This window comes from Anser brachyrhynchus (assembly GCF_964034855.1).
Source record: "Anser brachyrhynchus genome assembly, chromosome: 7".
NCBI classification, from domain to species: Eukaryota; Metazoa; Chordata; class Aves; order Anseriformes; family Anatidae; genus Anser; species Anser brachyrhynchus.
Window position 1 is genome coordinate 18,892,756 of NC_137701.1, and position 16,090 is coordinate 18,908,845.

Genomic DNA, 16,090 nt, shown 5'->3' on the forward strand with positions numbered 1-16,090 from the left:
CTTCAGTGTGAGGAAGAAAAGGGAAACGGCAGCCCGTTCCACACAACCTCCCGCACTGTCATTGCCGCAATGTGAACTGAAGAAACACAACGGGTGCTGTTTCTCCCCGAAACGCTGGGATCCCCAGACGCCTACCCTCTCCCCCCTCGGGCCGCAGCGGCCGCGGGACGCCCCCCCCGCCCCCTGCCCGCCGCCCACTGCCGGCCAGCAGCCGCCGCGCGCCCCTCCCCGGGCCCAGCGCGCCGCGCGGCGCTGGTTGGCTGCCGGGGCCGCGCGGGGCCTGATGGGAGCTCCGCCGGCCCGGCCCGTGCCCTCCTCCTTCGGCGGGCGGCGGCGGGGCGGGATGCGCGGCGCGGCCCGCGGCAGGTACGTGCGGGGAAGGGGGCGGCACGGAGGAGGAGGAGGAGGCGGCGGCGGCGGCGGCGGCTGGTCCCGCTGGGGGGCGGCCGGCGCTTCCCGGGGCTGGGCCCCCGCCCTCGCCCGTTGACAGCCGGCGGCCCCCGGGAGCGGGGCGGTGGCGCGGGCTGCGAAGGAGGCGGTGGGGTGCGGGGCTTCTCCCTCCCGCACCGTGCCGGGCCCAGCCGCCGCCCCGCCCGCCGACGGGGGGCGGCTCGCAGCCTGGGCTCTCAGCAGCGCCCGGCCCTTCCTCGGTGCCCCTTGGGGAGGCGAGTGTCCCCTGGGCGGGGGCTCGCCGAGGCCCTGCCGGGCAGGAGCAGGGGGAAGGCAGCGGGAAGGCCCCAGAGCCCCGCGTCGTGCCGTAACCGAGGGGTGCTGGGGCAGGGGAGCGGCGGGTGATGCTCTTGGTTTTGGCCTGCGTGTTCACCTGCCCGAGCTACTCGGAACTGGAGGAGCTTCTTATGGGGGCTGTGGGAGCTTCGGGGGGCAGTGGGTTGTGGGAGAGGGACAATTTGGGATGGAAACCTCGTGAACACGAGCGGAGACTCGGTTTGAAGGTAGCACTCCCATTCTTGGGTGCGATGGTGAACACCTGATGAAACTTCTGCATAAAATAAAGCTACTAGCCTTACAGGCTACATCACTTAAAGAACACGCCTCCCTCCCTTTAGGGGTAACACGTCTGTAGCAAAAGCTTCTAGCTCTTTTTCTTTCAATATGACTTCATTTGATGTTATTCAGTATTGAATTTCAACATTCTAGCTTTTAAAAACTATTTTGGAGATTTTAATTTTTGGAAAGCTTTCAATTTTGAAACTTTTTGAACCTAGACTGAAGAAATTTGAAGGTGGCAGAGATGTACTGCATGCTTGTAGGCCTTTTCTAAGGGGAGTCTTTAGGGTACGTGATGTTGTTTGGACCCTATGTTAACTTTAAAATTGGCTGAGGCTCATGCTGTTAGCAGAGGAAAGCAGTCTGCCTGACTGCGTGACTTGATAAAGGCTAATGAGATCAATCTATTTTTTCCATCTGGACAAATAGGTTGGTGGATGGCTTCTGTATTCATACATGATCCATCCCTCTTTTGAAAGAGAAACACTTTCTGTTTCACTACCCTTTCTATGGTACTTCTACTCTTGCTTTTTATTAATTAAGTCCCATGTTTTTGGGGTAGAGGAGATGCTATCGTGAAATCCATATTTTTTTTGAGACTCCGATAATGAAAATTGATTACACTGTTTTCTTAAGCTTCTACATTGTTTTTCTAACACTTGTTGATTTTAAGCCTAGGGCTCAGCTATCTTATTTGTGCACTTCATCAAAGATAACATGTGTGGAATTAAGTCCACTCACAGCTGTGCTCAGTGAGTGGGCAGAAAAAGAGCTCTGTGCTGAAGGGATGTGCCCTTCCAGAGGGAAAACTGCTGTGCAGTAACTTTTTGATGGCTAGAGCATGGGAAGAAAGTATGCTTGTGGAAGAAGGGCTCTTACCATGAAAAGCAGGATATCAGTGGTGGATGTGTGGAGTGACAGGTGAGGAGGAATGAGGGAAGTTTGAAGCAATTGAAGACAATTTGTGTTGTGGTCATGTCAAAAAAAAAAAAGTGGAGGAAGGGAAGGAAGAATGAAAACATCTGAACTACTCCATAGTTACCATAGAAAATTCTTTATCTCGTAATAAAGGATTCAGTGACTAAACCGTAAATGTGAATTTAGTGGCCCTAATCTGTTAATACCTCTTTGGGGAGGGGTTTTGGTAGTATTACTGACTTACAGGGCGGTTTGCATAAAGCCTGTCAGCGTTGTGGTTCATGTAAAATGATGTGTGTGGTGACACTTGTCAAGCCTGTTTCCCTTCCAGATATTTGCTGGATGTCTTGAAAAGCGTATGTACAGATACCACTGTGAATGTATTACTGGGAAGGGTCAGTGTTGCTAATGGTTTATGAATAATCTTTGCTCAAAGATCCTCAAACACTTTTACTGCAGAAGTTTTCCAACTGTAGCGTGGAGGATATAGGCACATGCCAAGGCCATGTGAGCATCTATCTCCTTGTCTCTTTCTGTGCATCTAAATAAATAACAGAGCTACCTGTGCTGCTAACAGCAGTGGCAATGTTACTGAAGCAGACTAGATTTGGGAACAGCGTGCTAGATTTGCAGACTTCTTAATTGGCTGGGTGACGTAGCTTTCATATTGTTTCGCAATAATGATGATATTTATCTCAGTGTAGAAATACTTGTGAAGAAAGCGTCAGCTCAGATCTACCGTGATGCTTTTGTAAAAATGTATGTATCTGCAAAGTGAGAATTATATAAAATTGTCAGTGTTAGAGAACAGCAGTACTGAATGTTGAAAAGTGAAAGCATTGCTGGTGTTTTACTGTGGTGAGTTGCTGTAGTAGTGATTGTTTTGAGAATTTATTCAAGACCAAGGGGTAATTGTGCTTTTTCTGTACCTCACCCCTCTGTGCTAGTAATTTAGCAACAGCAGAGCTAATGTGTCCATCTGTTCTAGCTTCATTTTGGCAGCATTTCAAATATGGATTTGCTTATCTTCAAGGATTGGTTTTCAAGACTGGAACCCAGAGCTATAGGCCCAATGAAGGCCTTGGCTTTCTTACAAGGTGAAGAGGTTACCGTAATACAGTAGTGTTAGCAAGCAATGTGTATCCTATATTATATTAATTTGTTCTGACAGCTTCAGACAGCTCGGGAGCACCTTTGGATTGAGTTAAGGTTTCTTTAACTTTCAATTCTTGGCCAAAGGTAACTTAACAAACACACTAATAATCACTTATTTCTGCCGAGCTGGGCAGTGCTTTTTGTTTTGTTTTGTTCTACTGTTTCATTCCAGAGTTAAAATGGCTCAAACACCAGTTGGGACTGAGCATTAGTTTCCTGTTAGGGATGCTATGAACCAGTAACTTTTTCATTCAGTGGATAAAATCTTAAATGACTGGAAAGAACTTGTGCCATCCTGAATTTCAAAGTCCATTTATTCCAACTACTTACTGACGGAAAGCTGCAACACTTATTTCAGGAACCTAGACCCAGCTTAGTAAATTAGGGCTGTCCATGGGTTCCAGATTTGTGTAGAGTGAACTACTTTTGCACCCTTGGAATTGCTTCTAGGGCCATTTGATATGCCAGTGACTGCACTGTACATTGTGTGCAGGGAATGCTTGCTGATGTTTTGCTTTCCAAGAGCATGTGAAATCTCAGTAGCCCACTTTGAAACTAACGATTTAAACTTAAAACTGATCATACAAAGGGAGAATAGTGATGCTATTCGGTAAGTTCTTGTTGATGAAAGCTTGAGAAGGAAGTAGATTTTTGGAAGAAGAGCTCTTTCTCACAAGTAGTAGGATGTTAATGAAGGGTGTCAGCAGTGTCAGCTGAAAAGGGATGTTGAGAGTTGTGTTTATGAGTAGCTGAGGAATTGGAAATCAAATTTTTAAATAATCCTGCTTAGTAATAAGTTTTAAAAACTGTTTTTGTCAGAGGATTTTGGCTTCTTTTTTGGTGGGTTATTTTGTTCCTCTGTTCTTGAGGACTCCCCTCTATTTAAATACTTCCATAAATAAGTTTGTCCACATCAAGGCTGATAGACTTACAAGACACCTACGAAACAAAGAGTGGATTTTATAATAACATGTGGACAGAGATAACTAGGCAATGATTTTATGCACTGTTTTGATTTCTTTAGATGTTGGAATAAATAATGACTTTTGTAGTGTGCTGCTAGATTGGTCTTATGTGCCTAATGCTTTACTTCTAGCTGTGAATTCTTGTAGAAGATTGATAGCTTTAACAACACTTGTCCACAATAGAAGATGGGTGGATTAATTTCAAGATGGAGGGTAAGTACAATCTTTTAACAATGTGTAGTAATCTTTAGTTTAGCTGTACTTCATCCATTAATGTATCACTTAAAAGTGCAATAGTGAATAGATGTGTGGAAATACAACAACAATCAAAATCCCCAAACTGTATACCTGCATGGCTGTGCTTTATTTCCTTTGAGCTCCCAGACCTGATGCTAGTTTAAGTTACAGAATTATGTTTTTAAATGTAAGTCTAAATGGTTTTGTGGTACTTCATCAGGGTAGGTACAGCAGTATTTGTGATTTTGAAGATTGGTGGCTATCCTCAGTCAAAATGGATAGATTCAGAATATCATTGTCTGTCTTAAGAAATATTTTGACAGCTACTCATACTTACACAGGTCTTTCCTTACTGTTTTTTTTATTGGCTTATATGTTACTGAATAGTATACTGAGTTTGAGAAAGTCATGAGGCTTTTGACTCTGCTGGCAGGTGTGAGTTGTTGAGCCTAGGTCCACTTTTTTTTTTTTAGAGCCTTCCATATGCAACTCCTTTAAAGGTGAGAGTGTAGGTAAAATGTCAGTTTTGCATAATAGGAAAAAAAGGTTTCCACTTCTACAGTGATGTAGCATCGGCTATAATCTTCAGATCTGTGGTCTGAAGGTTGGGTTAAGATAATTAGTAGTTTCATACTTCCCAGCAAGTTGGGGAAGATTTGAGTGTGTTCAAGGTTATTCCTAAGGGGAATTTTACTGGAGCTGAGTAATTATTTACAGTTGCTTATAATTTATTTACAGCACGTCTTTGTGTGGAATGAGTATTAGTAAACAGCTTAAAAGTTCTTAGATCAAGGCTTCCTGTCTATGTTATCTTCACTTTACCTCTTTCTTCCTCTCATCAATTCTCTCCTTGTTCTATTTTCCACCTGCACATCCACAATTACTGTACACACTTTGTAGGTTTTCAACTTTTGTGGTGTAGGATTGGATCCTTCAGCCAATAGTAATGACACCTGTAAGACAGTGATGCATTAGTGTCTTCTATTTGTCACTGTTAAAGTAGGAGAAACTTCTACTTTGTGTAAAATAGTTAATATATTAGTCTGTTATGAGTGTCTTTTTGTTAGGAAACTGTTAACCTACACTAATTCTCAAAATACTGCTTTAGTCAGATTAACATCTTTGTTCTTTCCCTTGTAAGCAGGCAAAGCCTTCTACTGTAGAAGTATTAGAAAAAATTGATAAGGTATGTATTTGCTTCTTGGTGATTTGATTTTTGTTTAGAAATATGCATACTTTTTGCTGGCAAGGCTTTTCTTTCACTTCAGATAAGATAGTGTCATGGAATTTAAATTATTTTGCTTATTCCAGTTGGATGTAATAGACTGAACTTCAGATGGAGTGCTACCTTTTTTTTTTTTACCCTTAGTATTAATCATTTAAAAAACAGTAAACACTGTATAGTAGATAGTGAGAATCTATAGTTTAAGTACTTAATTAGAGAGCCTGAAATGGGAGTGAATGTGTCATTATTATATGATTTATGTTATTACACAGTTTAATTATAACTAATGGTTAAACTCCCATGTTACAGAAAATGTCAGTAAAGGAAAGTTCCCTTCATCAGGTTCATTAGAAAAGCTTCAATGTATGGCTTAAAGTGTAGTGATTGTAACTGTGTCGTAGTAAGGTTGGGGACAGAATAACTGCATAGTCAGTTTGTTAATCAACTGTGATTTTTTAGTCAGAATTTGAGACAGATGTCTGTACTCCATGGGGAAATTAACTGTTTTGAAATATGTTGTTGATACATTCATTTTACTGTTAAGTGTAAGTACTCCTATTGTCACTTGAAATGCAATCAAAATGGTAACACAGTAGACTGTTCATTGATCATGTATTAATATGGCAAAAGCATCATTCAGATGTTCAGGATTTCACTGTAAATGTGAGAAAATACTGAAATGAATGCATACGTGAAGTGAGTGAAGTTTCAGCAGTTTCCCATGTAAGCAGGAAAGTATTAAATGCGTTGGGAATCACACAGGTGCCTGTTGAAAGTTTTAGGATGCAAAGTATGCCAGTTAAATACTTGCATGTCGTAAAGACAGTCATTCATAAGATATTAGCATTTTTCACTTGTCCCAAATATACTAAATCATTAAAATAAGAAAAAGTGATAATTTGTGATAGTTCTTCCTAGTAGTGATATGTTACTGCTAATACAATGCAAGTGGCCCATGTAACAACTGTAGTACCATGACATATTTATGTTGTGAAAGTTACCTCTGGGTAGGCATTGTGATTTATCAAAAAGCTGCTTGACTTTTCTAATCAAGTATCAAGTTGATATGGCTAATTTTAGCAAACGCTTAAAGGCAACCTAATAAAAACCACAGACTAATTTCATTAATAAGGTTGAATCCTATTTATTTACAGGAAATACAGACATTAGAAGAATTTCGAGAAAAAAATCAGAGGTTACAGAAACTGTGTGTTGGAAGGCTACTCTTCTACTCTTCGGTTCTTTATCTCATCACCTTTTTCATTGTATATTTTTGTTGTCTTCCTGATGAATGGACAGCAAGGTTTATTATGACACTTCCGTTTTTTGCATTTCCATTGATGTAAGTAAATATGCCTTTTTTCTAACTGCTGTCTCTTTGATAAAAGGAGATGGAAAATATGTCTCAGCAGGGGTTTGGGTTTGTTTTTGACAATCCTTGAGTTGTCATAACTTGCGGAATTTTTTCTTCTAAAATAAATCCAAGTAGTTAGGCAGACACTTTCTTTGAGGGAAACATCTCTCTTGGGTCTGGATTTAGTGTAGAACTAAGTCTTACCATCAAAAGATGTTAGCATTTGAAGTTACTTGGCTTATCAAAATTATACTAGGGCTAGAGAGAGAGAGCTGTACCTGAACAGCTGCAAGTTAGTGTTGTATAAACAGAAGAGCATTATCTTAGATTTTATTTCTACTGCTGTTTTGGAAAAGTAACACAAGGTATGTTGCCTGTGTGTGAAATGCAGCACATAAAATTGGGTAAAATGTACAAGAGTGAATGGAGAAATTTACTTTTAGATATTAGGTGAATGTTCACGTAGAAGCAACTTGAAAGGTCATCAGCCTAAGTATGCTGAGGATCAGTTTTAGGTAAGTAGCTGTTTTTCTGTAAGATCAAGGATCTGTTTTCTTTAAGCAGACAATATCCTAAAGTCTTTGGATTTGAATAGGGGAGAAAATTGTCTGCTTTTTCTTCCCTAGATCTGTTTGGCTGTTCATTCTCATGAGTGGCATGTTTTCTAAGTGAATTTCTTTTCTTAAGAATAACAATTTGAGTTCCCACCTCACCAAACATTTTCTTCCCTGCCTCCCACCTCAATTCAGCCATCAGTGAGGAGAAGCAGTCTGTCTACTGAGCAGCTTTCCAACCAACAACTTGAACAATGTATTTAGTGATTTGCTAGATGTATCAAATACTGACCGTATTTGTACAGTAACTTTGTATGAAAACCTGACTTGTCAGTGCCCTAGCTCTAGACTTGAAGGGTAGTCAAACGTATGTATTTAAGGCTTTGCAAATTTGATTAGATCAGTTTGTGGGTCACACAGCGTAACATGTTAAAAGATACCTGAAGATGCTTTCTGTATGTTCTGTTATGCATAATGTAGTAATACATTGCTGTTATAGAATCCTGTGGAGAAGATGCATGGGCAGTAATATCTTGTCTGGAAAGAACTAATCTGGAAATTAAAGCACAAATTAATCTTTGACAGTAATATGAATTGATTGTGTTCTTAAATACAATGATTTGGAAGTATTTGTTAGCCTGCAAGGCTTGCTCATGCTAACAGGGAACGTATGTAGAAGAGGAAGCTTCCCTTTTAAGTGTTTTAGGACTTGTGTCGAAATGAAAAGCTTATTAGTGAATGCTGTGGTGTGAACTTTAATGTTGGATTTTCTCTAGTTTTTCTTCCCAATTTTTGCTTCACTTTTTTAATGGTGGGTTTCTATAAAGCTCTGAATTAGATATTAGTTTACTAACGTCTAGAACTAGACTTGTTTTCTTGTGACTGTTTGTGATTTTTCTATTAAGCTATTCTTTTTCAGCTTTTTTTGGCAGACATGAATGGCAAGCAACTGCCAGCTTGTCTTTGCTCTTGGTCAAGAGGTGACTCCATGCTGAATGCCTGGTGCCACCCAGTAATTGCTCTAGAGATTTTTTCCAACCCTAATCAGACTGGAATATGTCTGCCTTTTCCAGCTTGCAGTCAGTCACCAACTTACTTCTGCCTTAGGTCATTCCCTCAGTGTCTCAGCATGTTACTAGTAGAGTTAAGTTTTAGGAATATATAACATCATGAATTTCAATGTACATTGAAATGTCTGTAAAGTTGAGGAAATACTGTAGCATTTCAGAAGGGTGTTCTTGAAATACAATCTAATTCAAATAAACTATTTAATCTTGTCCTAATTCTCAGGTAAATGTGTTTTATATTAAACTTCTAAAATTGGCCTGAAAGGGCCTGCTCTTCAATTTTCACTTCAAAGTTCTAAGAGAAGTCTTTTGTTTCATAAAATCCTGCCTTATGTATTTGCTTAGAATACAGCTTAAGTTAGAAGATTCTTTTCTGCATTAAGCATAGATGACACAAAGAAATCATGCCTGTATACCATAGTCTTATTACTTTATGGAAAGATGTATCTTGCATTGTTGAAGTGGGAAAAGCTATCCATCTGTATTCTTAAAATTGTTATTACAATACGCCTTTAAAAGTGGAATAGAGTTAAACTTTGTGTGTTTCTGTCACCTTGTATAGGTTACTTTTACATTCTAGTTGTGTTGTCCAATTTAGTTCAGGTTTCGTTGTTAATACTTAAAAGCATTTTAAACTGGGTAGCCATTATATAAATGCAAAAGATGTTCTTATTAATTAGTCAAAACTATTTAAAATTTTATATCACTTAGCTTAGTTTCTTTTACTAGGTGTTACTCAGAGAACCTTTCTAGCCTTTAGTATTTTTATACTCTTTTATATAGTGCTTGCCACAAAGAAGGTTTTGAATAAGATCCTTGGAAGGGCTTGAAGTATGAGATTTGCTTCTTAGATTAGGCTGGGTAACTTGCCAGGGAAGGCTTCTACTTCTTAATTATAAACATTTCTAATTTAAAAAAAAAAAAAAAAAGAAAGCCTAAGGATTGTAGGGAGACCTTTCAAATGTGGAATGGATGTAGATAAGTAACTTTTTCTAAAGCATGGATAAACTGCTACATAGTTAGAGCTAAATCAGCTGAAACTGTGTGGAAAGTGACTAAATTCAGAGCTTTGTAAAATCAGTGGGAGTCAGGTCAGTATAACTTTCCCAATAACTTTGGGAAAGCATATGTACAAAAGCTGTATCTCAAGACTTATAAAAGTTATCACTGTTGAATTGTTCCTACATGCCTGCTGTGCCTTAAATTTTAGGCTTTAGCTTATAAGCTTGTTTTTTGGATAACTTGCATTATAAATCTATCAAATAAGAAGCAGTGACTCAGTAATTTTCAGCTAACTTCACATACCTTGAGTTTTAAAAACTTCTCACTGAGCATTTTAGCAAGCAATAATGTTACTGCTGCTGCTTCCTTAGTATTTCTACTTAGTTATATTTGATCAAATTTTAAGACAGTTGGATTTTATTTGGGTCAATGTTCTTGTTTTGTTGACAAGCTACTAATTTCATTTGTAGTTTTCTGCTTAAATATTGTTTGAAGATTTATTCTTTGTATTTGCAGAGTTAAATCGCATGTGGTAACTCTGTGAACTGTCTTGCCTGCTAAATGAATTCAGAAATGATTAATATTTTAATTAATACTATTCTTCTTTTTCTTTTAAAGAATCTGGTTTATAAGAACACTGCTCATTTTTTTCTTTTCCAAAAGGACAGAAAGGAATAGTAAGTATATTTTCCTGTCTTTTTTTTTTTTTTGGTATGTGGAGCTAGTTGGGAATGATGCTTACTATAAAAAGGTAAATACTTTGGATAATTTGGCTTCCAGGAAAAGAAGATTAGCCTCTTAGCCTCTTGATGGATGCTGAAATGAGTAGCATTAGCTAAACTATTGTTTCTACCACACAACTCTTTTAATTAATATGAAGGAAACTGCTTAATCTCCCACTTCGCTTATGAAATTATGGAAACTTTCTTTCCTCTTTGGATTCTTCAAAGTGTAGTGGGACAAAATAGAGTGGAGTGAGGGAAAGGAAATATAAATGATAGGAGTGGTTTATTTAATACTTGCATTTTGCAAGTATTTTAGCAATTCTCTTCTACATAAAGACTACGTATTAGAATAGATAAAAAGCAGGTGTTTAACTTGTGAAGATGGGGTTTTCCTCCCCAAATTCTCCAAAGTATGCTCATTTTATTATAAGTGGAAAAGGTATAAGCATGTTTTTTGTACAGTTTTGAGAACTAAGGAAAATGTGACGTGTTTAAAAAATAAAAGTTAATGGAGTCGTTCAAGTGTGTGTAGTTGCTCTAGTACATGCTGATTCATTCTAATGTAAAATTTAAAAACTGCATCTGTGGCATTTGTTTGTGGTAGAGTTCACCTGAGATTTTCTTTGAAAGCAGTCCAGCCTGTAACAATATCTCATGGTGATGTGAGCAATAATACAGAAAAACCTCAGTGTTTTATGACATGTAGAGCAACAAGATCGATTTAATTTGTGACAGCTTAGGAGTTAAACATCACTTTTGGAATTTCTTTAAATTTAATGTTTACACTTGATATGCAAGCATAGGACATACATTTTTATGTACGAATAAAATTGTCCATATATTTTGTGGTGCTGCATGATTCATTTATAAGGATGAATATATATTTGTATTTCATGGCCACATAAGAAAACAAGTATGTTTTTTCTAGTTTGCTTAAAGGTCTTTATTGTTATTTTTAGCATACAAGCAAGTCTACTGCCTTTGTTGGGCATGTGTAGAAAGGGTTTTAGTACATGTTAGAACATGCCAAAGGGAATTATTTCTGCACTGTTCCAGAGATTGGGCATAACTGAAGTTTTTTACCTCAAAGTTACAAGTCCTGTATTTGGAAAAGAAATAAAATACTGCTGTAACTCTTGCACTGTGTAAAGCAAGAGAAAACACTTTGGAGAGCAAACTGGCAACTAAGTAGCTCGAATCTAATCTTTTATTCTGGAATAAGTTAATACAATGTGTCAAGTCATTAGAGATGGTAATTTAATACCGTAAAGGTCTACACTGAATAACTACAGCAGTTCTGGGAATCATGGTCTGAAGGAATAAAATTCGTAGTGAAACTCTGGGACAGGTGATGTACAAACTGAAGTTCCCTAGTCTCTCTAAGGCTGGTCAGGCAGGCAGCAGTAGAGGAAGGTTTAGGCTGATCTGTCCCAAAGTATGGGAAAAATAAATGAGGTGTCTTGCAGGTGTTGACTTCTCTAGTATGAATTTTTTTAGTAGATTTAAGATGAGATACATTGGTTTCTTGAGAGTACTTTGCAATAACTGCAATTTGGCCACCTTTGATAGGACAGGTGTTTCATGAGATGTTCATTGACAGCAGGATGTAAAGAAACAAATGCACACACTATAAACTTATTGTGTTGCTTTGTGGGAGGCTATACTTGAGGTGTTCTAGGCAGTTCTGTACCAAATACAACTTCTGTTTAACTAATTATTAATAACCAACCTTACAGTGCTATTTGTCTGGCTGCATGATACCATACTACATTGAAGTGCAAGGTGTGACTCTACACTGGGCTACCTGGGAGGCTGTGTTCTAATGTAAACATCAAGTTTGGTGGAAAAAGGTGCCTTAGTTTATTAATTTAAAGATGCATAGTTCCTGGAATTGTGTATCTTTTGTGGTCTAGCCCACTGCTAACTAGGTCTTGTTCCATGTCTTATTTGTTTTACTAATAAGGTGTTGTTTTAGTTACTCTTTTGTAGCATAAACTTTCAAATTTTATATGTGCCCCATTTTAGTATCTTCTATATTTCATAGAATGGCGTGTTGTATCAGGATAGGTTCCTACATTCTGGAAAAGTTCGACTCATCGTGTTCTTCTAAGTTATTTCCTGAAATAACTTTTAAAAAAATGTTTAATAAACCTAATAAATATACAGAAATACTTTTATGTGTATGCATATGTATGTATTTAACTTGGTGGATTTTGGTCTTGTTTCTTGTCTTACGCTTTTTTGGAAAACTGAAAAATGGGTAGCGTACTAGTGAACTACTAGGTCTAGTAGCACTGAGGAGGAGGAAAAGCTGTAGACAGGTTTGTGTGCGTGAAGGAGGCAGTAGAAGACTGATGTTATCAGAGTATCTTCTATATTACTCAGTGGTTTATTACAGTGGATTTTCCATGGGTGCCAAGCTGTAAGCATTGACTTAAAGGAGAATCCCACATGCATTTGATCTTTCCTTTCTCTCTCCCTTTTAAGGGAGGTGCTGTACCTACTACTTGTAGAAAAGTCTCTTACTTTTAGTAGTAAAATGACCTAGTAGCCTACAAAACTGTTTTTTTGCTGTAGTTTGAGAATTTTGAAAGGGCAAAATAGATCCAGATTTGAAGCTTAAAATTCATCTGGTATTTGAAAATAGCATGTGTAAGATGCTTACGTGAAATGTTGAAGCTGGTAAATCTGTACCTAGATAAATTAATACTTAGAGCTCAAGCTTTTTTTTTGTAGTTCGACTCCTGAGATCAAGTGTATTTGGTCCATTGTTGTAGCATTTTTAATGTAGGTCAAAGCAGGGCACTAGCTAGAATTGGTTCCTTAATGAGGAAATGGTACATAAAACTTTTTAATAGTTATAACTGTAAAATGATAAGTGGGCTAAAATTTATGAGCAGTTTCAGGGTTTAAGATCATTCATTTTCACATAAAACTTCATTTGTTTTTCCACAAAGTTTACTGATGTAGATTTGATTGTGGTGGGTAGGTAATTTTTCTTGATCTCACAGGGCAAAGTCAATGTTCAGTGTGCTGCAATTATCTCTTCTTTATATTTGAAAACTAATGTATACAATGTTCTTCTTTTAGATGATGCGCTGGAAGATTTAAAATCTCAAAAGAAAAAAATAGTAAGTAAAACTTCAAGGAAACCTAGTTAACGGTTCACTAAAATGTTCTTGCATCTCTGCTGGTTCAGCTTGATTGTAATATATCAATGTAGAGTGGAGGGAGGGAGAAAAGAGGGGAAAACTACTACCATTACTCTGTTTTCAGGTATTTTCTAGTATTGCAAAAGATTTTCCTGACCTTTTTGTGGTCAAAATCACAAAGGGCTGTTTGCATATGAGAATAAATTATATCCTTGTGATTTAACTTAAACTATTGTTTTACTGTTGCTACATCTGTTAAGTGATTCTGTTTAGTCAGAAAATGTGTTCTTTCAACTACTTCTTGTTGATTATCTTTTACTTTAGGATTATGAAGTGTAATATGTACTGATTCAAGAACAGAGTCTTAGTATTTTTAATAGTTACTCTATCATTTAATTATTGTAAATAGCAAAAAGGACTTCTGGATTCACTTCTTGATCAAGTAACAGATTGTTTATCCAATATGCTTCAGCATTTATTTTCCATCCTCCTCCATCTTATTTTTGTACTATATTTCTTCCATTACGTTCTTTCCTCTTGAAAATGTATCTTGTCTTGGATCAGTTCAATTGGTCGTCTTGAGGTCATCTATTTTGTGAGTTGTGTGGATGAGCTGACAGTATGAAACTGGTATGTGCCAGGTCTGCGTCAATTGGATTGACACATGATCTCAAGACAAATTTTGAATAGAAAAGATTTCAAGTCTTGGATAACTTGCACAGTTTATATAACACTAAAAGCTATTTCATCTCTAGCTGTTCACTCCATAAGGAAGTTCTTTATTTCCTTCCTGCTTCTCAGGCAGAATTTAAAAAAAAAAACAACAAGAAAACCCCATTGACAAAAAGTCCCTGCCCTCAAAGACATCCTCCTAAAGTTGCGTTATGTGACTTTGTTGTTAATGAATATCTCAGCGTTCACCTTATTCCTTCTGGATTGTTTGCTGTGGTAGTCAAATGAACTGAATTTACGGCAAAACTACCAAAAATCTTTTTGGTAAGAGTCAGGTATTATATGGCTTTCACAAAGCAAATAGACTTCACAGGTCTTCCACTCGGGTGTTTTTTCTTAGCACTTTGTAAATATAGATTTAAAAATGGTAACCTGTAACCTAATTATGTCATTGTCCTTTGGTAAAGAGGATTTGCTAATATTTATATCTACTAATCTTTATTTAAAGGAATCTATTAAATGGAAGTGTCCTTTGGCTGGAGAGGTGATAAAAAGGGATTGGAGAGGCTTAAATTTTCTAAGAATGAAATAAATGAATAACAACTATGTTTTTAATCTTATTTTATGAAAATAGGTTAACTGAAATTAGTTTCTTTCCCATTTGTGCAGTTATTGAGTTGCTTTGGAGGAAAACTTTCAGAACAGAAAAAGTACAACAGAATAAAACCGTTCTTGGAGTCCTAAGAGTAAATTCTTTATTTCAGTGAAATAAGTGTTTTTCTGTAATTGTGATAATTTTCATATTCTAGAACTAGTCATGCTGAATATTTGTGTGTTGGTTTTGTGTGTGCATTTTTTTAGAGAATAAGGAGGTAGATTAGTCAGAGAAGCTGGTCTATCAAGGATTTTTTTTTTACTCTAGAAATTGATGCTGTTGAAACGTGATGTAAATTTGTATTTCGGATATGCAAAAGTCAAAACAATATCAAAAAAGTAGTAAAGTCAAAGCAACAACAGGCAGCAGTTAAAAGTTAAATAGTTGCACAAATGCTTTGTGAACAATGTAGAAGTTGTAGTGTAACTATAGAGAGTTTAAACCTGAAAATATAAATTGCTATTGGTTTATATGCGTGTCAAGCTATAATCATTAAAGACAAACATCTTAGAATTAGTGAAACAGTTCTGAGAAGTCCAATAACCTTTAACTCAGCTATTTTTCAACCTGAAGGGAATAAAAAATCATGATTATCTCCTGAGCTTGTGGGTTTCTGGTTCTTAGCCAGGAACCAGAAGGAGATGACTTTCTGCAACCTCTTGTGGTTCTGGTATTTTTGACTCAGTTGATTTCTTGGGAGTTCCATCATAATTTAAAGGTATTTAAGCATTAAAATTAGATCATTATACGTGAACCCTGGTGTGCTGAAATGAGCTGAAAATGGATGCAGGTAATGAGACTGGATGTGATTTGTATATTAGATAAAAACACTTTTAAAATTGCATTATATAATATTTTTTTGATAATATTCAGATTTAGTTTTGTGTTAATTCCTATAGTCCCATCTGTAGCAATACCTACTTTTATTTAAAAATGAACAAAAAAAATCAAGCAGAATAATCGGAAGCGGGAAGGATTGGATTTTGTTTTCCTGTTGGATTCCAACTAGCTACTGAATTTGCAAATAGAAATAGTTACTGAGATATCTATAATTGTAATCCCCAAAGTATGTGGAATAGGTAAAATGTATTTCCTGATGATTTGTATTGCAGATTGTTGCCTAGGCACTGTCAGCCTGCCACCACAGCTATGGTTTTTCACTTCATAGACACTCAGCTACCTAATTGCTGTAGAAATTTTTAAAGGGAATTGGACTTTTGAAAAATGTTACAGTACTTGTGTTTTAAAGGCATGTGGCCCATCTTTTCCATAGTGACACTATTTAAATGCTGAAGGGTACCAACAACACAGTAAGCTCCTCGCCTGCTAGGTATAAAGCCCTTGTGGTTATGCAACATGAGCTACACATAACCTTCAGTTCTGCTCAAAAGAGTAAAAGTT

The 16,090-nt window shown here is 37.4% G+C and overlaps 1 protein-coding gene across 3 annotated transcripts in view; it reads left to right on the forward strand.

The window, feature by feature from the left end:
• Positions 1-226: 226 nt before the first annotated feature.
• Positions 227-16,090, forward strand: part of LNPK (lunapark, ER junction formation factor) — a 39,171-nt gene continuing 23,307 nt past the window's right edge. For 2 of the 3 annotated variants that reach the window (XM_080599221.1, XM_080599223.1), the window contains exons 1-6: positions 227-366; positions 4,178-4,259; positions 5,425-5,469; positions 6,663-6,850; positions 10,104-10,162; positions 13,301-13,341. In XM_080599221.1, the coding sequence (XP_080455347.1) occupies positions 4,233-4,259; positions 5,425-5,469; positions 6,663-6,850; positions 10,104-10,162; positions 13,301-13,341 (360 nt within the window). In that variant the 5' untranslated portion in view covers positions 227-366; positions 4,178-4,232. The remainder of the gene's footprint in view (positions 367-4,177; positions 4,260-5,424; positions 5,470-6,662; positions 6,851-10,103; positions 10,163-13,300; positions 13,342-16,090) is intronic. The other variant, XM_080599222.1, reaches the window with a different exon arrangement.